Below are 24,627 nucleotides of genomic sequence, written 5' to 3'. Positions count from 1 at the left end.
TCGTATGTGGCCGAATCATTGTCAGGCAAACCAGCACATTGGATTCAGGATGAATGGTCATATGGGGATGCATTCGTACCATATAAATACCTTTTCATTTTGCTGGACAAACGCGAATGCGAGGATAGTGGATGTTGTAGTATATTGTCTTGTTTTTCTTTGTTGAAAATCGACATGCGACGGTTACTCTTTGTGAGGCCATCCCTTTCCTTATGCCTTCGATGCCAACGTATTTGGATTGACTGCCAAATCAGATCACATGCAACATAGAGGAGCTAGATTTGTAAAACGCTGCAATGATAAACTTAGTAACATATCCAAAATATTAGAGCAGCTAGGCTGGCAATAACTCATGTAGTGAAGGTTAAATTACAAATTGAAGCTCTTGCATAAATTGGAAGGGTGTCTCTTTAGCAGTGATGTTATCATACAACTGTAGGAGGGATCATGTGAATAAAATTAGAGAGTAAGTGTATAACAGATTGATTTAAGATGTCATTTTTTCCATGCACGGTACGATAATTTAAGATTAAGTCAAATTAGATTAAGGGATTAAGATATTCAAGTCAACATTAGTCTGGTGTGTACCCTAGCCGTGGCTTGAAGGGTACCGAAAAATACTAAAATAGAGATCTCAGGGTGCCTGGATTTGTATTTTGAATACTTAGGCAGCAAAACGAGGAATGAAATAGGTTAAAAGGGAAAATATAGAAAGAGGCTTCAAGTTCATTAGGCATTCACAATGAGGATGTAACTCCTGTGATTAAAAAAACACCGAAGAAAGCCTTCCGTAGCTATTTTTTTGCATAGTCATAAGGATAACGCATTTGTGAGCGATGCTTGGTGTGTTGGTGCGGTAGGGGGAAGGGGTTAATCGACGGGGGAAGAGACAGAATGAGTCTTACATGATTTGATTTTCAGTGCTGCCACAAATTTCAGTTAGGCTGGGTTTTATTCAGGTGGATTTCAGATAGGTGGGATCATGTAAATTGTTAAATTCGTAATATTTAAACTAAGATAGGGTGAGACTTAAGCCCCAACCTAACTTAGATTGAATTCAGTACAACAAAATCAGATTCACTTTTTTAGTTTCTTCTCCAGTTGATTTATAAAGTAATTTTTATTAATGTGACAACATTCAAAAAATTGAATCATATTTGTAAGAACAATTCCATAATTACAAATATTGAAAAATATAAGCATTATTGAAATGGTGAGGGGATCGTGGTGGTGCGGTGGCTAACATACTGTCTTCCCGCTGAGAGGGCCTGGGTTCGATTCCTGGAGTCGGTAGATATTTATCGGTGATATCCAATCCCTACTTGAGGTACTTGGTAGGGAGCAATTTGAGTGAGGACGCCGTCCGTCTGGTGGGACGTTAAGTTGTGGACCCCTTGCTGCCTGTAATTTAGAGTAGGATAATACCGACACCGGGTTTCTACACCCTTCACAAAGTCCAAGATTATTGAACTGCCCATAGTTACCTGTTTTCTAAGTAAGCATTGAGAATATAAACCAACTCATCAGCCAACTCGAAGGCTGGTGTGATAGGTGAGAATAGAGCTCACCTCTCACAAAGCCCAACACAACCTAAGCATACTAAATTCACATATCAAAGTAAGGAATCACTTTCTCTAACTGTGCCACTGGAGATAACAAGGACATCTGGTAACCAAAAAATTACAAAGCTTAAGTGAAACTAAGGGTATCCCGAGGGGCTACCTGGATTTGACACCCAACTTAGCAGCCGAATGCATTAATGCATGGCTATTGCAAAACCCTATGCAAACATATACCAAGAATTGATATCACTCTCCTTATGTTCAGAATAATTCTTTATTGATAATATAAAACCTTAACAAAGCACTTAGGGTTTCAGCATATGGCTATTATGGTTAGTCAATGCACATAAATATGAAATGGTTGCTATATGTCATTCAGGTATTCACTTGGCAGTAGTTTTCAGTTCTGTAGGCAGCACATCACTCCCTATCCACCGCTTGATCACCAGCTACAGATGTCACTGTACACTTAGGTGCCAGCTTTCTGATGGAAGGGTCCTTGGAGAATTGTCCGAAGAGTGTCACCAACAGGGCAACCCCATACCCAGTCGCGCGCTCACCCTGCATGATGGAATATACAAAGTAGAAACTGAGTCCTTTGATGCTACTCGTCAATAAATATAATTCGTACTAACCTAAGTTATTACACTAGACAAACTACAATAAACTTTTTTTATTTAATTCTTGATATATTCGATGTTTTCAGGCTACACTTCGAGCAAATCCTTTTTCACAGGAGTAAAAAAAACACTATTTCCACCAAATTTTTTATTAGGTACAACTAGTTTCAAATGCATTGGCATCATCCTCGCGTACAAAGTTACATACATATGTATATGACAAGTACAAGGTTATTATTTGCAATGATGCTGTTACAGGGTATAAATACATGCATATGTAAATGAGAAAGCAGAGGCTCTACCCTTTCTTCAGGATGATGCCGAGGTATTGAAACTAGTCGTACCTAATAAAACATTTGGTGGAAAGATACACTGTTTTTTTACTTCAGAACTAAATGGTACTACAAAAAGTTACCAAACAAGACAAATCTGGAAAATATCCAGCCATGCAATCCTAGTGAAATGAATACCATCAATCTTCAAATCCAGACTTAGAAAAGAGGGCAATTCATGGATTTATTTTATCAGATAAATGTTAGGCTAATTGGAAGAACATATAACAAAACTAGAAAGAAAATTAAGCTCTTTCTGCATGCATTATTAATTATGTAACTATGAATGAAGCATGATATGACTTGTTTTAGCAAAATCCACATCCCTTGATGTTCTTAATACAGCCTATTATGGATGTATCCACTCAAGGATTACCTTTGGAATTCCTTTTCGGGAATCCTCACCTCATACAAAAACAAATATTTTAGATGCCAAAAAGAATTAAAAAATAATAAAGACTGGGCCATTATTATTACTATTAAAACTTGCATGAGTAGATAGACAATGTCAGGTGGCACACAAGTCCCAATTATTTCAATAAAACTTGCCGACATTGCCTCCCTGCTGGTTGACACCTGCAGGGAGGCAATGAAGTTATTTTTTGCAATGATGCTATTACAGGGTATAAATACTATTAGCAGTTATTTTACCTGGCTCTTGGCAAACCTCGATTTTTATGAAATGACGAGAGAAAACAGGTTTTTTCCTTTTTTGAATATTTCACTCAAAAACAAATCAATAACAATATAATTCACCAAAAATTAAATGTATTTATCCACAGCTAGAAAACCCCCACCAGGTGGGTGACTATTAAAAAAATCTGTGCCGATTTGAGGGGTAAGGTTATGGATTAAAAACCTGCAATTAAGAAATTGAGCAAATTCTTACTTACACAACATACGGGAGAGGCCATGTCGATGTGAATCCAGATTCCCTGGAAGTCAAAGCCAAGATTTGCACCAACAAAGAGTCCTGCACAAGAGCATAAGGCATTCGTCCGATCCTGGGAAATACACAAAGAAAACAGTTCACTCCGCTACTTGCCACTAACGTCAAATCACTGACAAATATTTGTTGTCACAAAAAAAGAATATTTTAACAATTAAATGGAAAATAATTTAAACAAAAGGCAAACAATTTAACTGAACATTTATAGATATTACAGCAAATCAATTAACACTGGGTTAAGGTCACCAGAAGAATTTTCATTGCTACCTGAAAAATAAATGTGAAATAATCCATTTTTTTTAATTCAGTTAAATGTTTTTATGGAATTAATTTCATATTTGCGTTTCCAAGGGTGCGAGAAATTGGTCATATGAGATCAAGTTTCAGACCAAAATACCTTAACATTAAAAATAAATCTAAAAACATCACTTCGAACATTTACATTTGATATTTCAGCCATGCAAAGAGTATTGTCATTCAATCCCTAAATGCAAATAGGTAGAACTTGCGCAAAATAGTATTTCCAAGGGGAATGTAAGAAATTAAAAATTAATGTGAACTTAGAAGCTATTTGATTCAAAATTATCTCATAAATAAATTGAACATAGCGAAAATTACACCACTCACAAATCATAGAAATGGTATACAAAAGATGGCATAATGGCTTGCACTACATGAGGCTTAGAGAACTCATTCACCTTAGAGAACTCATTCCTGTTATCATGGACATAGGATCACAGACATATAGGAAGAGATGTTGACACAAAACAATGGAATTATTTTAATTCTGCAAGAGTACCAAAAGACTCTTTCGGAGGCAGAATAATATTTCTGAAATAAAATCAAGGAGACAGATGTAATCTCAGTACTCTTTTGATGTGAGCCCATCCGCCTTTGGTTTGGTACAACAATGAACTTCTTTAAAAGCAGTGATGCCACAGGCCAGCTGAAGGGAAGTGTACTTTATGATGGCCCTTACATTAACAAAACTAAGGATCAGCCTGGGTATTGTACTTAATAGCAGGGAAGTCAAGGCCTCCATGCTTATAATCTTATAAAATCGTATGACCAAGCTGAAAGGAGATAAAACAGAGATCCAGGAGAAGACTGCAGCGGTTTGAATAGGTACACGGAATATGAGGACAATGACAGGGCAGCTAGACAACATCAAGAGTGAAATGGAGAAAAGATGCAAAAAATAGATTCGATTTGTGAGAGGTGAGATGGAAAGACAGCAGGAACAACAGTTATCAAGTATTTTAGAGGGAGAGTCCATAGTACTAATGAATAGGAAACTGGGGAGAAGGGTTGTGAATACGGAGCAGGTAAGAGATGGAATTCTATCAGTAGATGTAAAAGCTGACCATGCTAATCTAGGGATAATCCAGGTATACATGTTGACTAGGAGTCAGAGCGACGAAGAAATAGCTTGTCGGTTAAATCTGAAGAAATAATTGAGAACATACCAACAGGAGGCACCGAATAATTTGGTTCAGATACCAAAGAGATGAGCAAGGAATGGAAGCCCCCATGGACGTTTTCTTACTCTCAGAACTAAAAAAATTAGGGGTCAGATATTTGACAACAAAAATGATGTAATACAAGAAATGAAACAATGGTCTTCAATGCAACTTGCTGAACTCTATAATGACAGCCTTCAAAAGGCCAAGAAATGCTTGGAGGCAGCGTTGAGGACTATGGATGATGAGTATGTAGAGAAATCTTAAGAATAACAATTAAGTTTCTATCACAATTATTATTTAGTAATAATTAAAACTTTATGACATCTCCTCTTCTTTCAGTAAGTAAATGTTTTCGATGAGCCATCCAAAACCTAACCCACTTTTGGTAGGTATTCTATTTACTGGCTGCTGAACAAAAATTCAACTTAGAAAAGTTGAAGCAGAAATAAGAGATTTAGAAAGGAACTATCATGGATGCAATCTCATGAAATGTATTGATAAATGAACTCAGGTCAGAACTAAGAACTCAGGAACTGAACTAAGGTCCAAATGGCCAGACATTTGCCTATTAACCAAATGAAGTAACGATGCCAGAATTGCAGTGCCCAAAAACATTAGAAACGAAGTGGATGAAAAGGCTGTGAAATAATCATTAGCTGGAGCAAAAAGGCAAAATTATTCACCTAAAAATGAAAAATTGTAATATTCAAAGAGAAAGAAAATTAAAGTATTCATCCATAATCTTTGACCAAAGTTACATTTCTGCTCACTACATTAAGAAAAAGGTAAAGACATTTTCCTAGAATCTCAGAATATATTGAAAAATTTATAGAATTTAAATAATCATACATACTACCTACCAAACAGTAACAATACCCATACTAGCTGATTGGAGTGAAATAAGAATAGCAGAATAAGCACAAAATTAAATGAAGCTTGATGCCATTTCTTAGCCCGGAACTATAAAACACTTGAATGAAGCGTTAAATCTTGCCTTGCACAAAACAGGACCTTGCACCCATTAAATATGAAAACTTGGAAGGGTAGTGCAGGCAAAACTTGGCTGAAATGGACAGGTTAACTTTGGGCAGAAGATTACACCACCAGGACAATTAGGAGGAGATTAAGGAGACTATCACTGAGATTAACTTGGGAAAATGGAACTCTAATAGACACACACAGATAATGACAACACCACAAGGGAACACTTTGCAACAGAAAGAAATAAATTTTTCAAATGGATAGAAAAATAACTGAAATTTTCAAAGAACATAGGAATTGCATTAATAATTGAAAAAAATAGGAAAAAGTGAAAAGACACTGGCTCCAACAGTCTGAATTCAGACAACTTCATTCACAAGACTACTCGCAAAGCTAGAAGCATATGGCATAGATAAAAATATCCAGGGTTGGATTAAAGACTTCTTGAATGATCAAGTTCAAAGAATGGCGATAGATGGAGTTAGCTCAAATACAGAAGAATTTACTTCAGGTGTTCCCCAGGGAAGTATTATCAGACCTCTTTTATTCCTACCATACGTTAATGACATTAACTCTGTAGTCACTCGTTAGATACCTTTATTTGTCGATGATGCAGTGGTTAACCTTAATATCCGTGATCCTGAGGTCACAGCAGCTTTGTCAAATGACCTTAATTACATGCAATGCTGGTGCAACACTTGGCAATTAGAATAAAACTTAAAAAAGTGCATAGTCAAATTATTGGAAAAAGAGCAATTCCCACCCGAATGGCAACTGCATTGGGAACACCGAAATGTTTAGACTCAATTAAATACCTGGGCATTACCCTCACTCTTGACCTCTCCTGGGTGAAACACATACGGGGAATATGTGGACAAACTAACAAAATATTAGGATTTATTAGATGAGTGCTGGGTTAACGTGATGAAATAGTATAAATGGGATCCTCAAAAGGTTGAATTGACAGCCAAATTATATAAGAACAGCATAGAGGAGCTTGATTTGTGAAACATGTTACCATAAACTTAGTAGCAAATCCAAAAATTACAGCAGCTGGGCAGGGAATCACTCACGGAGCAAAGGTTAAATTACAGATTGAAGCTCCTTCATAAATTGGAAGAAGGTCTCTTTAGCAGTGATGTTGACAATGTATTATTGCCCCCATCGTACTATGGTAGGAGAGATCATGCTCGTAAAATTAGAGAGATTAAGATTAAAACAGATAGATTTGAGATGTCATTTTTACCACGAATGATAGGGGATCATAATAAAATTGTTTGACTGCAGTAGCGTCATGTTCAGGTAAAATTATTCTGGTGTGCATTCACCCCCTGCCACACACCCTAGCAGTGGACTGTGGGGGGCATAAATAAATTAATGGAGCATAGGAGTGCAAAGACTACCATGAGGAAGGAACTTAGGACTTAACTTGAGATATTGGCCAACTATCCCAGAGGAATTATGAAGATGATTCACCAAAAAGATAGATTGCAGATATCCAGTGAAGATGCCAGAGACCAAAGGATTCCACTCAGGAAAGAAGAGGACTTAGTAAACCAAGATATGGAGGAAGCCTATCTTGGGAAGCAAGAAATTAAGAGATTTTAAGAGTCCAAAACTAGGAAGATTTGAAATATGCAAAATGTAAACTTTGTAACTTCAATCTGTCATGCAAATAGTTAATAAGGATGATAAATGAGGTAATTAGGTAAATTACAATGTAAAAAAAATAGTAAGTACTCATTACTAACCAGTGAAAATGTTATTTAGGTTGAAAGCAATTAGGACCAATGTAATCTAGTATTGGCAATTCAAGGTTCAGATTAAAAAGGTACCCAACATTTCAAAAGGTAAAATGGAAATGATAAAAAAGATAGCGTTGGAACGTGACGTCTCAAAATACTTACGGCAACAGAATTCTTCATGTCAGCAACAACTGAATTGTACTCGCTGAAGTGCAGCTCTGGGCAGTAGACAATGGGGAAGAGCAGGTCTCCCGAGGCACGCCCCGCTGCCAGCCCTGCCCTCTCCCACTCCTCACTGTTGGTCAATATGGCACCATGGTACTTGCCAGTGCTCACACCCTAAACACCAGAAGAAAGGAAGAGAGAGCTGTAGCCCAATCTTACTGTGTGGACAATGTACTTAGCATTTTGAGACACCTTCACTCTGAGTGATGAATTCCTTTCAGTGGAAGCTACTGAAAGTATTGCTTTTAGAAATCTAACAAGGAAATTTGCATGCCTCCCTGGTGACATGACACACTACACCTCTATTAATGGAACATTGTTAAAAATTGCTGATTCAAGGCTTTGAGGACTATGTGAGTGAAAATATTCATCTATGTGTTGAGATTTCCATATGCCAATTAGTGGCACCTAATGCACATTTTAAAAATATGTGAATGTTACTTGACAGAGGAAAACAACACTTTCTTAATTAAACGTGAATTTTTCAGTCTAATACAGAAATTTCTCAATTTTTTGTTCATTTCTTAGGGCAGGCATTTTAAAAATTTCCTTGAGGACATAAGGTATTTTATGAAACATGTTGCCAAGGTGTGAATTGCCCATGGTTCTGCATTGCAATCAAAACTAATCCTGCCTGAGGGTCATCTGTAGCTATGTAGAAATAGAAGAGGCTTCTTGCCTGATGATTCAACACAAATAACCTTGAAACTCCAAAGTTACAATTTGACTGGTATTTCAAATCTGAGTATGGGTTCCTTCCCCAATATCATTTCCCATCACCCATTTTCAATTAAATCGGTAGAGTGAAGTCCACCTCTCAATTTTGATGCAAAGGAACCCTTCTCATATAATGAGCGCCAATCATCCTTTGAGACAGTCCATTGCAGTAGAATTTGTACCACAAGAGTCGTAGCACAAGACCACACACACAAAACAATGGAAAGAGCAAAAGAAGACAACTATCTCTGAGGGCTAAACCAAACCATTGGTCAGCTAACATGTATCAGAGATGCAGTGGGTTTAGGTGTATTGGTAATCAAAATGCCATCAGCAAGATATTCACAAATAATGAAAACAGATTAGCTGACTAAAAAGACAGTTTCAACGTCTGCTTTACTCAAAAATATATGTCACCTGTGCATTGGTCAAGGTCGCCATGTCCAGGATAATGTCAGCCTTAAGGTCCTTGCGGGCATATGCCACTCCATCTGAGAGGACAAGACGACCCTCGGCATCAGTGTTGTTGATTTCAACAGTCCTACCAAAAATTGAGGAACATAATATCAAAACAAGAAAATATAAGACGAAAATCGCAAAGCCTTTTCATATGAGTTTTATTTTGGATGTGTTTGACATCACCAGTTAAGTACCTAAACAATTCCCAGAATAAACCAAAAAATTACCAAACACTAACAATTTTGAAAAGTTGTTAACAAAAAATTTCCCTCGGAATACATCCTACAGGAGCTTTAGCAAGATACTCTTAAAGGTCATAAGCATCTGTCTCTTGCTAACCATGGCAGAATTTCTAAGAAAACTGATGGTTAAAGAAGTGACAGCGATATTTGATAGTGAATACGTAACCAAATAATGAGAATTTCAACAACAAAGACACAAAATTTTCTGTGTAACCATAAGGTTAAATGGATATGTTGGTCCAGCAGCATAGAGTACATACACACAAAAATGAAATATTGGATCAATTCTACTGTCCGAAAGTTTCCATTGCACAGGTTGTTTTGTTGACACTTGTTTTGCCCTTAGTAATGGTCTTTAGGGCACAGGGGATGTGCGTTGCATGTTCATCATCATACACACAATTTGGCCTTGAGCATTACAATTGGCTGTTCTGGAGTTTGCCTTTCCTTAGACACCTTGATGGGACGTGCCTCGACAAAGTTGATTTCTCTTTTCTGCACAGAGCTGAGACTGTAACTGATATTCTGGTTGAATGTTCTCTGAGCCTTCTAGAAGTGGAATGAAGCCTTCACCAACTAGATGCTATGTAAGCCTCTCACTCCCATATGCTTCACTCAGTCATCACTCACTCAGGCCAACGCCTGCTCTATGACAGTGAATGGATGAATTGGATACTCATTGACTGGCTTGCGGACCCTTGGTCATTCATTAGATATCTAATAAGAAACATGGCAAGGAGGGTAATTGAAAGGGGGGACATATTTCAGTGGCCAGGAGCAATTCTCATTTGACTCACCTCCCTGAGTACAAGTGGTGTATGTCGTCTGGCCTCGTTGATTCGGAGCTGACGGCATTCTCTGCCAGGCAGAAGATGGCATGGAGGTTTTCATTGAAGCCACCACTGATGGCAGCTGAGAAAGCACCCAAGATTGCAGCAGCACCTCCACAATCACGTTTCATCCCGGGCATGGTGGTCTAGAAAGTCATGGAGGGAGAGGTGAGAACATGAAAATTCACCGGGAGGCTGTGATTAACCCAGTCACCCTAACGATACACGGGTCTTAAAATCTTTCATTCATACATTGGTTGCATAAGTAGAGGACGAAGTGTTTTTGGCTAATTTTGTTGAGAAAACCTAACTATTGAAGTGAACATTTCCTAAGCAATGGTACAACGCAAAGACCAAGTGAATGAGAGGCAGAATTGAAAAGGGGCCTCTTGAGGAATGAGTGGAAAGTTTTAATACATTTTACAATTCAATGACTCAAAACTAATGCAACAATGTGAATGGGACCTTGGTTAATAGTGAAATGGGAATAAGATTACCATATTTCCTGGCCCATAAGGCACTTTTTCTCTCCAGAAAGTCCTCTAAAAATCAGCCTGCATTGGTACACACATGAATACAGCCTACAAGGGGTGCACAGGTATAACTTGCACATATAATCGAAAGCAAATTTTCCAGAAATATACTTACTGGTTAGAATTTTTCCGAAAATGGTTGCCTAGATAAAAAATTTTGATAATAGATGACCGTTTTAAGATAGCAGAAAGCAACAGAATTTTCAAATTTTGTAGAAATTAATTCCTAAAAAATTCCCAAATAATCATAAATTTATAAAATGTAGAGATTTAGTATCATTTCACATGTTGTGGGGATTGGAATGGTGTGGAGGCTAATCCCTACTTGTGGTTCTTTGTGGGGAGAGCACTCTGAGTGAGAACACCATCTGTCGGATGGCATGTTAAACTGCGGACCCCTTGGCACCTTTCGTTAGAGTAGGCTATTGCCAATGCCGGGTTTCCCTCCACCCTTCCTTGTTTCCCATCCACATACTTTGATTGGTCTGCAGTGGAACCTGTGATTGCTATGGCATTCCTAGGTAGCATACTTTCCTTATTAGCACATCCATTCCCTTAAGTGCAATCCTTAAAAATTCAGTGAAATCTTTGATTATCCATGCTAATGGATGCACAATGAAGAATGGATAATTGAAAAACAACAATCAACAAAATATGCAGAAAATAGGGTCATTAAATAAATGGATATATATAGAGACTCTCCTTTTTCATTCTTTGTGATTAAATTGAGTTTTACTTAGCAATAGAAAGTGGAATTTTTCCATTTTTTCAGCCATTTTTATAAGTGTGTAACTACAGATTCACAAGAACACAGAACTGTCATCAAGGGAATAGCAGATTGCACTTTCCTCAAAAATGTCGTAGCCAGGAAAAATCAATTGATTGGCAAAGGACAATTTTAAAAAAGGATATTGATACAGATTTAAATTCATCATTTGATACTGATTAAAATAATGCAGGTTAGGTGGTCAGTGACTTGTTTGTGGCAAAGCAAAATTATTCATATTTGCTCGCCTTAAAAGGAGAACATGGAATTCGGAGGGCTAATGAAAGCAAGGGAAACAATAATGGAAAAGTAGAAACAGCACAAAATTGTTTATATTTAACATTAAATATTGATGACAACTCATGATAATGAGAGATTGAAGAAAGCCCAGGTAATTCAAATTTGTAATTTTTAAAATGTACATCGAAGTTTCAAGGCATTTAATTATGTTTAAGATTGTAATTTTAATAAAATTTAGAAATCCTGGGTAGAGAGTAGAATGAATAATTGAGTCTACTGCAATTACATCTAAAACATTTTGGTCACCCTTTTTGTATGTTTGATAAAAAATTAAATTGAAAATGCCCTTTCATAATTAGGCAACCTAGATGCAAAATTATAAATTTTTCATTAGGACAAAATGAACTATTTTTACCTATATATTACTACCAACAGAGCATGGAATAAACAGTAATAAATTTTACATCATAAAACACCAACCCTTCAATTATACTACCCACATTACAACAGTAACTTGCCATCATTCGCAAACCCTGATTTACACATTTTACTGGTTAGTGGACTTAGTATTTCATAAACACTTCAAAAACACAAGCTAACAAGAGTCTACTTCAGATTAACTGCATCATTTCTTTTAAACAACTGAAAATAGCACAACACTCAAGGACCAAAGTGATTCTCCAGATTTTCACTGACCTGGAGGCAATTTCAAATTTGAAACCAAACAATTCACAGCACTTTAACACTTCCTCCGATATCCTCCAGCACTAAGGAGAGCTCACCTTTCCTTTGATGCTGAGGCCCCCCGTGTCGTACACGATTCCCTTGCCCACCCACGCAATGGTGCGCACTGCCTTGCCTCGCCCTTCACCCTTGTGCGAGAGGATGGCGAGTGCGGGTCCGGATGTAGCCGCCTTGCCCACACCCCATACGCCCCCAAAGCCCCCGTCCCGGAGCTCTTCTCCCCGGATGACCTTGAGCGTTGCTCCCACCGCCTCACCCACCCACTGCACCTCCTGCAGGAAACACACACAGCAGTGGTGCACAATCAGTCCAAGTGAAATGGGAGGAAACATTCAAGGGGAATCAGTTCATTCCAGAGGATGACATAACTAAATCCATTGATTAACATTTAGTAAAACGTGGAAATAAAGAGAAATCTTAAATTTGTGGGCCCAAAATCCACAATCCTCAAATTTAGATATTTTTTTTACTGGTCCAAATTGGTCTCTGATAGAAATCAGTGGAGTAAAACCCTCATATTTACATCCCTTAACTCATAAGTCCATCAAATACCCCCTTGTCCCCAAATATGATTTCATAGATTTCTTCAAAGGTATTGTTCAAACTCTTTCAAAGTTTTTGTCCACCATGCTTATATTGCTCTATCAAAAAGTCATTACAAACATACTGCTAATTTAGGCTATAATTTTTCTAGGGGATTTTTAAATTAGTAATCTACAAGTACGACTCTCCAAGGTACGAAAAAAATTTTTTTTATTTTCCTGGCGAGAGTTTTTTTAAAATCATATAATATAATACCATAGCTGCTGGAAGTTGGATTACCTTAGTTCAGCATATTGTTTAATTTTAAGATTAGCTTAAACTTGGACAAATATGGTAATTATTTAACACCAATATCTTCCCTGCCCACAAGGTGAATTATTCATCAATGTTAGAATTAACTCATGACACATCATTTCTATTCTCTCATTTTACTAACTAATGTTCAAATTTCATACATTAAAAATTAAACCACCTTATTCTGTACACCTATTCCAGATTATTTTTCAAAGGGCAACGTATATAATGATCATTTCACATCACCAACTTCTGGGGCCATTCTGTCATATTTTATACGATCAACATCAAACAGGTAAGACATACATTGCCATATTCATTGAATACAAAGATACAGGTAAGCCCAACTTAAAAAAAAGGGTATATTTAGGACTTGGTCAAAACCCTGAAATTATTTATGAATCTGACATGATTAGAAACTCAGCCCCTAACCAACAACATTAAGATTTTCAAATATGTAATGGCCTCATTCCCATAAATTGTACATGCTGATTGCAGCACAACAGGCTCTCTCGAAAATTAAAAAAATACTAATATTGTTTACAATTTAAAATTGAAATCTTTATTTAACCATTTATCCTTTGTGAACATATCGGAAAAGCAATCCTTAAACCTACAAAATGATACCATCTCTCAATGGGAAATCAAAATGACAGTGACTTTGAGTTACCTTCATATCAGCAAGTAATCAAATGATATGAAACCATCCCCTTAATGAGATATATATATATATATACAAAGATTCCTAAAATTTCTCAATTTGTTGGGATTGCCAAATGCATCAACAGCTTTGCTAGATCCACCAACAAGACAAACTTAATAATAAACATTCAGTCCCAAACAGTGGCTTGACATATCCTACAGCAACCCATCAAATTTGCTGTGGAGACTTGACAAAAACATGGGAAATTAATAAAATGTATTCTTCATAATTTAATATTAAATCAGATGGATTCACCAGATCAGCTCCATACATTAACAAAAATCAAAGTCAGGGCAAACAACTGAAAGCTTTGTACTTTGGATAAAAGTGTCGGCTAAATTGTTTCGAACACAATCAAATCAAATTAATGCAGCATATTTGATATTTCCAGTCATCTATATTGTGTTTTCTTCGGTAAAATTATACCTCTCTTTTCTTTATGTTACACTCGACATAAAATTTTTGTTTTCACAATAATGATTACATATCTAAGAGCTCTGTTCACTGCCATCACACTGCGGTATGGACGGCACTGCCACGATTCACATGCACCTTTGTCAGAGTTTAAAATGAATATTTAAATTTATTTTTACTGAAATTAAAAAAAAATTGGTGATTATAACTTTCAATGATCTTGATTCAAGTGGTTTTAAGTCTGGGTGTATTCTTATCTTCTTCAGTAATTTCCAAGCCACTTCAATGGTTAATTTGAGTGATTTTTCTAGCAACAATTGTTTATTTACTTTTTAATAAACCTCATCCATTGAGCACAAATTCCAAATTTCCTCGTGAATAGGAGAGAGAAAATATACTTTTTTGAACCATTTCTTTGGTAGGTGGTGATTTCAACAGTTGTGAAATTGGAGAGACCAATAAGTGGCCAACCATTGTAAAATGGTGGTTTGGTATATCAACACAACACACGTTTTTCAACATAAATAAATGAAACACAATAACACATATTAAAGAAATAAAAAGTATTATTATTACTATACGTACTAGGACCCAAGGAAATGGGCATCATATTATATAACAAACTACCCAAAAGTATCAAGGATACAAAGGGAACTGCTGCATTCAGGCATAAATTAAAAAGATATCTACAGCGCAATATGTTCTACTCGGTTGATGAATATCTCAACAATATTCTCAACCAGTAAGTTCATACTTTTAGTTTCTAGCAATGGTCATGGTCTGATTCATGTTGGTGATCAATGATTTTTCTGAATTTGATATTGCATGTGCATGTTACAGCCAATGTTCATGGGTTTGTACCAAACGTTTATGTAACTATGAGCATCATTTCTTTTATGTATCTTAACTGAGCCTGTGTCTTTGCTCCTCATTGACGTGCCTTATATCATGTACATACACCACCCACCTGGTATTATTGTTTTGTGATCTCTGGGCAAATAAAAAGTAATAATAATAATAATATTCTACCACTTAAGGTAGGTTTCGGATGGACAGACTATACAATGGTACAGTATATTTCCAATGAAATGCCCAAGACTGCAGAATTTCAATGCACACACAAGACCAAAAGAGTTGAATACCTTAAGAAAATGATCCACATTCATTTCCGAGCAGGGCGTATCAACGATTCGAGCAGCCATCCTTATTGCGTTGATGGATGACTCCAAAGCCTTTACCTCCCCCTGGCTCAAAGTGACAAAGGGCGTCTGCTTCTCATGTGCATTCTGATTGACAATCAAATATTCCAAGGTGACCTCAACCGGCTGATTCTTTGGGGGTGAAGTCTTTCGCGAGAAACAGGGATATGCCCTCGCAACAGCACATGCTGATGCATAGACATCACACTGCTCACAAACGATCTGAAATTTAAAAAAAAATAGATTAATTGAAACGGAAATGACAATTAGGCAGGCAACACGATGAAAGTTGAGTCACATGTGACAGATTACATGGCTCAGTGCTTGAGTAGTTGAGGGAATACAGTAACCATAATGCATGAATAAGGCTATGTAAGGATTTTTATCCATTTACTTGCACACTTCTGGTCTTCTTGAGGCCATATTCAGTTTACCTCAGTGAGCTAAGTACAAAAATACAGAGCCCTAATTAAATTCTACCAAGATATCCCAAAAATTTGAATAAGTTAAGCATAAATCACATTATTATTAGTCAGTCTACCGTTTAAGGTAAGTTCTGATTAAAAACAGAATGTACAGCAATACATTCCTTGTACTCCTAATGAAGCACAACTGAAGGCCACGATAAACACATTCCAAATGTTTCTTTCCTTCCTTTATTCAATTGTAAATCATATAATTAATTGAATTTCACTTTCAAATACTTTACACACACATTTTTGAGACAAATACATTTAAGTTTCCATTATCCACACCAATGGATGCAGGATGATGCATGGATAACTGAAAAATACAAATAACTGAAATACACAGCGAATTTGGTCATGATATAAAAGAATATACACGGGAACTCTCCTTTTCCATTCCATGTGATCAACTTGAGTTTTTATAGCAATGGAAAATACAATTTTTCCGTTTTTTAGCCATTTCTATAAGGGTGTAATTATAGATTTACAAGAACAAAGAACTATCTGATTGGTGAATTGCAGATTATTAATATTATTGATCAGTTAAGGTAGATGGACACAGCAGAAAAAATTATACAAAATATCATTCTTCTCACTCCAAACCAAACAAAACCTGAAATCGAGCACTACAGTAAGTCCCTCTACATCTCCATTTACTTACTTCATCCATCCTATTCCTGCCCTTTCCTTGTTTGCCTAACATTCTCCCCTCTATTACAGTCCTCAATGCCCACTGCCGATCAATATGTTCCGCATTCATTTTTCTGCCTCCTTTGGATTTCTCCAAGTAATCATCTCTCTGCCCCCACCATACCTAGCACTTCCTCATTCGTTTTGCGGTCTGTCCATTTCACCTCCCCCATCCTTCTCCTCACCCACGTTTCAAAGGCCTCCTATCTATGTCTATCATACTGCTTCAGAGACCACGTTTCCATGCTGTACATAACTACATTCCATATCAAAGTTTTGATAAGCCTTTTCTGAACAACCTTACTCAACGTACCTATAATCAATTCCCTTGTGAAAACTTCACGTTGCCTAATGCAATTCTTCTCCTAATGCTTTTAATATTTTGACCATTTTAGTCTAGAACACTCCCAAGATAAGTAAGCCGTTTTACCTGCTCTAGTTTATAAAATTCTATTTTTAATATTTAAATTAGCCTTTCTTCTCTTGAAAATCACATAACCTTTGTTTTTTTAACATTTATTCTCATCCCATAATCATTGCACTGACTTTCCAATTTACTGAGGAATGTTTGTAACTCTTGGCTGACAGATAAAATAAATGTTGTTCATTAGCAAACCTAACTGATTTTACGAATTCCCTGCCCACTTTCATTCCTACGTCCAGTTCTTCCCATGCCTCTTTAATCATTTCCTCCACATGTACGTTGAGCAGCGATGGTGATAGTGGGCAACCCTGCCTTACACCTCTTCCTAACACTGTCCTGATCTGCATTCACAGTCCCCCACTCGCACCTGAGCAGTCCGAGACATGCACAGGTTTCGGATTTAGCTCTTATCCCTCCAATCTATTCCTATTTTCTGCGATATATTAATTAGTTTTCCCAATTCACTCGATCAAATGCCTTTTCAAAATCTACGAAACAGGCAAATACCTCCTGGTTGTGTTCTATATTCCTCTCGATTAATAATCTCATTACTGCAATGGCATCACGTGTACCTCTCCCCTTCCTAAACCCAAACTGATCGTCCCCTAAGTAATCATTTGCCCTACTCTCTATCCTTTTGTTTATGATCCTGAGAACCACTTTAGCTGCATGGTAAATCAAACGCTTCTGAAGTCCTCTAATGTAAAGCCTTCACCTTTTTCAGAACAGGAACTAACACTGATCTCACCAAGTCTTCCAGCCAAATTCCTCTTTCATAAATGCCACAAATTAGTCCTTAAAGACTCTTCATCCCACATTTTCCTAAACCTTCTAGCAGTTCCACTTGAATGTTGTCTACTCCCACAGCATTATTTGATTTCATCTCCCTTAATGCCCTTTCTATCTCATTGTCGAGTATGCCTGGACCTAAGCCATCTTCCTCTACATCACGTTCTCTGTGTGTAACCTTGATAGCCTGATTTCTTTACCATATATTTCTTTACCATATATACCAATATTTTCTGGTTCAACAAACATTTTTCCTGACTTTTCTTTTCTTGTTTGCAATTTTTCCTTATTACATTCTAACAGTATTTTAACCTTACCTTATGGCACACCAATTTCACCTTTTCTCTGAACACTGTCCCCGCAGTCGTCCCTTGAACCTAAACTGGACCCCCCGCCTTCCTCCTTACCCTCTCTTCCTCTGTCCAACGTTCTACCTTAATAACCCCCATCACTATAAAATTTTTCCCCAGATAAACACCATTAAAGAGCACATAGTGAATAGTATTTTCCTCAGACAGCTAAATCAATCACATAAAAACAGGACCAGGCCAGGAATAACCATTGACTTACAAAAGGCAACTTTTAAAACAGAAACCCTATTATTGATACATATTCATCATATCATATGCCGCTTGAAATAATGCAGTCTTGATAGTTGATGACTTATTTGTTGCATGGAAAAAACTATGTATTTACTCTAGCCTAATAGGAGAATATGGAAAAATCTCCGGGCTAAAAATAAATGAAAACACTAAATACCATTGACACCTTTTGATTTTGCTACCAAAGAATGACAAAAATGAAAGTCATAGATAAACAAAGGGTGGGCAAAGAGAGAAGTCGTAAAGAAAGGATAGTAGCAATTTTCCACTGGATAAAATTTATTGTACTTCTGGGTTTTGATGTACTTAATCATAACCTGGTTCATATTTGGAGGTTTTGATGTACTTAACCATAACCTGGTCCCACCAATCATAACCATATTGATGTAATACATTGGAAAATGGTTGTAAAATAAATCTTATTCAGTGAAAAGTGGCTACTATCTGTTCTTTATTATGTTTGAATTCCACCACATCATACCTGAAAATACCCAAGAGAGAAATCTATGGAAGAACAGTTTATTGAAGATTATAATTAATGGAAACATTAGAGGGGAAGAAATTCACAGAACCTCTGATGCTGAATTAACAGAAGATGGTCATGGAAGATGTTGCAGTCAGGAATTACAAAGGAATGAAAAGATTTGCCGGGAACATGTATAGACCAGAGAGCTTCTACAGACCAAGCCTTGGATTTATAACCCGCAATGAAGATACTGGCGTCCTTTGGGTGTGAGTTTCTTTAGAGTAAAAATAAACAAAATAATTTTAATTGCTTTCAATCAGTTTAACCAATTAATGTTATATGAAAAATCAAAGTATTTTGAGCTAAAATAAACATACAATCTATGAACTTGCACAATCCTTTTTGCGCAAAAAAATGAATTTCCAACCACACATCCAGAAGCAAGTGAATCCACAACTGTAAATGCCCTGATGAACTTTGTGGTACCTGTTCGCACAAAAAGTGTTCATGTGCTAGCAATTTAAAACAAAAATTTTACCTACACTACGTTTTTTAATGCTTAGGCTAATTCATCATTATATTGGAGTTACTGAACAATTTCACATTGCATGCTTGACCAATTAACAGCAAGTTTACGAAACATTCAAATGGCTAATCCAACAAGTGCGTATACATAGGCAGCCTGGATGTGTTTAACAACAATTTTATCAGTACCTAATTGTTTGCTAGGCAAAAAGTCCTCATTATCGAAAATGATAATTCCTTACTTTCAGGATGGCTCGTGCTATTAGATCTCAGCAGCAACCATCAAGATTAATTCGAGGGCACCTATCACTACTCTAAATATTTGTATTGAAATTATTAAAAAAGGTAAAGGCTAACATAAGACAAAATCAACAAATAATTGGAATATTTTTGAAAGAAAACACTACCTTTGGCCATAACTATAAAGGTCATTCAATTGCAAGAAGTTCAGCATATTATTATTTATACAGCCACAGAGTAGTGGGGTGCTAAGCGTATAAGGCCAATGATACACAGCATGTTTTTCTTAATGCCATACGAAAGTGCCTACAACCATCAAAAACTTCTTCTTACTTTCCATAATTAACGAATGCATTCATGCTAACGTGCATGTACTGCTATACAGAAAACAGGTTTTGAAACGCGGCTCAATACGATGAACTCACCAGAATAGTTTCACTGACACCAACCGATGCACCCCGCACGATTTTGGTGATGGAATGGGCCTGAGAAGGCGTGTTGTGACGACTGCAGTTGGAAGGCAGTGCGGCGATGGTGGCGAAGTGAATATATAAAGAGCAGGTATCCGTTGGAGAGGGATGCAAGTTCGCTAGGCCGGTCCAAAACACCTGTTAATATAATATGTTCTCCGGTGATAGGCTTATAAATCAAAAGAAACCATCATTTTTTAGAGAGATCAGACTGAACGAATCGCTTACCGCTTCTTGAACCTCGGGTTCCAATCTATGACGAACGTCGTTGTAAGACAGCCGTTTCAAGTTTTTTAGCTGCCCAATAATCATGACAGGGTGGACAGATGGGCTCGTAACTTCTCGCTGGGAAATAACACGAATAGTGGTGGACGCCATGGTATTGTTTTTATCGACGCTTGCCTGTGCCATTACAACGAAATGCTACACCTCAAACTCTCTTCAACACTGACGGGTTAGAATGTATCGGGCTTCTTGGTAGTGATTGAAATCTCCTCAAATCTTACACAACAAATGCAAAACAAGACTATCGAGAGGAAGACGAAGCACTTAAAACGACAAGAGATAAAGTCATTATCGGCAACTCACAAACAAAGCTGCCTAGGATAAGATATACAGTAGCAGCAAAGCTACCAACTACAGAAAATAGAAACAGGTTAAACTTTATTCAACGATATAAAACAGAGGAAAAGTCGCCAAATAGTATGTATATCCAAAGAGAGCAATATCATGTAAAAATATCTTCTTCCATAACCTTGTCAACGTATCACCAAAAGTACAAATCCAAATTCGTCCCACTGCCTGGGAGAGGTACTCAATAATAATGGATACAATCGATGCAATGCATTAGCGCCACGGCGAATACTGGAACCAAAAATCTGCCATCAAAAAGCCGCACCGCGAGGTTTGATTAATCTACAAGAAATACTGATTACGAGGGAATTTAAGTAAATTATAATAAATGCAAGTTAGTATCCTATTTTTACCTAGATGACAAAACGCCTTCAATGTATTCTTTCTCCACAGCAGAGACGACCAGTCATAGTGGCTGAGCAGGTTATGAATGAGGTTTCATATCAACCTCATATGAAACCCTATGATATGCAGGAAGATGATCCTCTTCTTGAATCAATGTGGCTTCCCAGAAAGATTTCATATGTACATACCCAGAAAATCACCCAGCCCCAATGAACCAGAAAGGGTACAGACATCACCAATTTTTTACGAGGGACCCTCACTTTCACAGCCAAACACTTTTAACCTCTAGATTAACATCAGGAAGGACATTAAGTTCATCCCCAAACCTGCCAGTCCCTTCCTTTGACAACCTACTAAAACTTACTCCCCTTCCCAGACTTAGCTAAGTCACCTTCTAGTTTTGCTCATACCTAGTCATGATCTTAAATTTAACAGTTTTGTAATACACACAGTTGTCACTAATGGTGGCTCCTGTTATATATGTTGTCATTACAGCAACATAATGCGTCCTTTTACATATCCATTCCCAGATTATCTCTAATCCTTAGGATTAAGCCACAAGGACCCCAACTAGCTGTAAGCTAAGTTTGATAGCTCATTATTGCTCTTGGAAAAATGATTTAACGTTAACAAACTGTCTGTAAATGTACTAGAAAAATTACATTCAATTGGAAAAAGAAAGGAAGTGCCTCAGTCAGACAAATCCTAAAAAAGTCAACCAATGGAAAGGGTACACATCACCAAGTTTTTGGGTTTGTCTATCGATGAGTCCTTAAATTGTGCGATCCAAAGCAATGGCCACTTCCATGTTCCACTTTGGCAAAAAGTGGATATATTCTACGAAATCTTGCAAACATTGCAGATTTAAATACACTAAAAATGATTTACTACAGCAAATTTCAGTCACATATGGCTACAGAATCATTTTCTGGAGAGCATCTCTTGGCTTCCGTAGAGTTTTTATAATGCAAAAATGATGCATTACGTATGCAGCAAAAATACCACCATGGCAAACCTTATTTTATACAATTGAAAATTATAACTTTACCTTATCTGTATATTTATTACTAATGTATGAATCTTAAGGATAATATGAAACAACAAATCACCAATGCTCAAGTGTATGGGCACTCTACAAAGTGTTGACGTGCATTTATTCTGCCACTCTTCTACTAGGTATAATAAGAGTCCCTTTCATGTGGCCATCAAAATTTTCAACCATCTTCCACCAGGCGTAAAATCTGCGCCTTCTAGGGGTACAGTTAAGAGATTTCTCTAGCATTTTCTGATAGATAAATACTATTATAGTGCGGACGAGTTTCTAGTCTTTGAAACACCGAAAACAACAGATTGTTTGTCCTCTGACTTGTCCTATATTTTACTTCATTAAGTCCTGAGACCAATAAATTTTATACCATGGTAGATTTATATCCAGCAAGGATGACATTGAATAAAACAAAAATATGAGCACATATTTCATTAATATTTTAAAAATTTCTATAAAGTATGCAAAAATTACATAACATGCAGACGTTCATATTTTCTGAACCTTTCAACTGAAAATGCGAGTCTTTATCTAGCATCAAGCTTTTAAATATTTGACAACGTACATGAATGAAAACTTTCCTGGGTCATTTTTCTGCAAATTTAAATTTAAATGGACATAAAAAACACTCAGCGCATTGAATTAAAAACAATTATTTGACACTGAGGAGATTTTCCTCCAAGCTTGGGCATCCTATTTTTGTATTGACATTTAGTCATCAGGACTTGCACCAACTCATCTCAATTTCAGCTCAAAAAATGAGGTGTCAAAACAGGAAATTGAAAATTTCAATCTTGACAATTCTTGATGTTTTCATTTCTCCCAAATATGATTGACTTCTTAACAGTGAACTTATGAAGGAGGACAAGCTGCTCCTCAAACTCAATGATAGAAAATAAACTCTGACAGTTAATCATCCAAACCCAGGGTTTGAACCCATTGCCCCCAAGTAAGCCACCAAGCCCCAAGTAAGCCACCATTCACCATGCTGATTCAGCTTCTATTATAAACTACTTCTGGACTAGGAGAATAAACTTATGATTGTTTGCAGACACAGTATGCTTCATCACAAAAATAGAGATAGAGTACCAGTCACAGAGTCTACACACCTTATTTCTTATTCTCTAAGTTCTGTCATAGCTCCTACAACTCACCCTACTCGTATTCCCAACAATGACACTTTAGAACTCTCAGAAAAACATATTAATTCACAGCTGCTTGATTATCCAATGTAACAGCAATTTCTGTGCAATGAACCATCAAGTATTGATTATGAAGAAGCTTTGATTTTCCATTTACTTGCCATTGCTGTGGAGTCTTGAGTTTGAATCAAAGGCTATAGCACTCAGCGCATTGAATGTAGGTAATTTTCGGCAAACTTCTAAATAATTACTTTTCGTGTTTTTTTTCCGGTTCTTTTTAATGGAGGGGTCAGATTTGCCATTTTCTCTCCAGAACATCCTCAATATTTGAAAAAACCCATTTTTTGGTGTTTTCCCCCATGTTTTTAGCACATTAACTCAACTGCATTTCAGTTCAGCTCACTCACAGCAATGGCTCGCCGTATTTAGTATACTCGCGTGCACAGATTGCATAACCTAAAAATTCTTTGAAAAATTCAAATATTTTTCCTGAGCTCTATTTTGATTTAAAAAATCTGAAAAAAATCAGAATATTTTTGAGCATTAAAATGCAAGTTCATGAATATTTTCATATTTTTAAAAGCAAAGGATAGCTCAGGAAAAATGTTTTTTGAAAAAACACATTTTTTTCGATAGGAGACCCCTGGGGCCAACTAGGGAGTTAAAAATTTGGCTAAAGGGATTCCTAAATATTTACTTTCAAGTGCCTGATCCCAAATAAGAATCCAGCTGAGTTCAGATTTTACCATCTTATCCCGCTATACCCTTAAAGGTGGAGTCGGCACAAAGTCCAAAAAAAGAAGCAGACTCCATTTCCAAATAAAATTATTTATCCTTGCTATATAAAAACATTGTTTCATAATAATTAAATACTTCACTTGTTAGGCTTGCCAATACTACAAGTGCAGCAGAGAGAGGAACTAGGAATGCGTCATTGTATTTGTTAGTGAATTTATTGCTTCTGAAATAATCCCTCCCCTAAGAAAAGTAATTCATAATTATTTTCATGTAGACTCATATTCATGTTAAGAAGTATTTCTTTAACTAATTTTACACTTAATCCACAAATTTCATGCTGCATTAAAAGAAGTAGGTTATTTAATTATTAATATACAATGATAGTATTTATTTCATTTCATACTGATTTAAAGTTTTTGCTATTTTAGAAAATATTTATAAAGTAAATGATAAAAATCAAAACGTAAAATATCAAAGAAGCTTCCCACAA

General features: G+C 36.6%; 1 protein-coding gene across 1 annotated transcript; it reads right to left on the bottom strand.

Annotated features, from left to right (window-relative positions):
• Window positions 1–1,827: 1,827 nt before the first annotated feature.
• On the bottom strand, window positions 1,828–21,044 carry grsm (granny smith). The gene is made up of 9 exons (XM_071591744.1): window positions 20,463–21,044; window positions 20,190–20,372; window positions 15,505–15,783; window positions 12,447–12,680; window positions 10,093–10,271; window positions 9,012–9,135; window positions 7,815–7,991; window positions 3,408–3,518; window positions 1,828–2,123 (listed from the first exon to the last, which is right to left on the bottom strand). The coding sequence occupies exons 1-9, from the start codon at window positions 20,643–20,645 to the stop codon at window positions 1,983–1,985; spliced, it is 1,611 nt and encodes a 536-aa protein (XP_071447845.1). The 5' UTR covers window positions 20,646–21,044; the 3' UTR covers window positions 1,828–1,982.
• Window positions 21,045–24,627: the final 3,583 nt, after the last annotated feature.

The sequence above is a fragment of the Hetaerina americana genome, unplaced genomic scaffold (genome assembly GCF_022747635.1).
Source record: "Hetaerina americana unplaced genomic scaffold, ioHetAmer1.1.p SCAF_5, whole genome shotgun sequence".
In the NCBI taxonomy this organism is placed as follows: Eukaryota; Metazoa; Arthropoda; class Insecta; order Odonata; family Calopterygidae; genus Hetaerina; species Hetaerina americana.
This window is presented reverse-complemented; position numbering and strand designations above follow the sequence as displayed.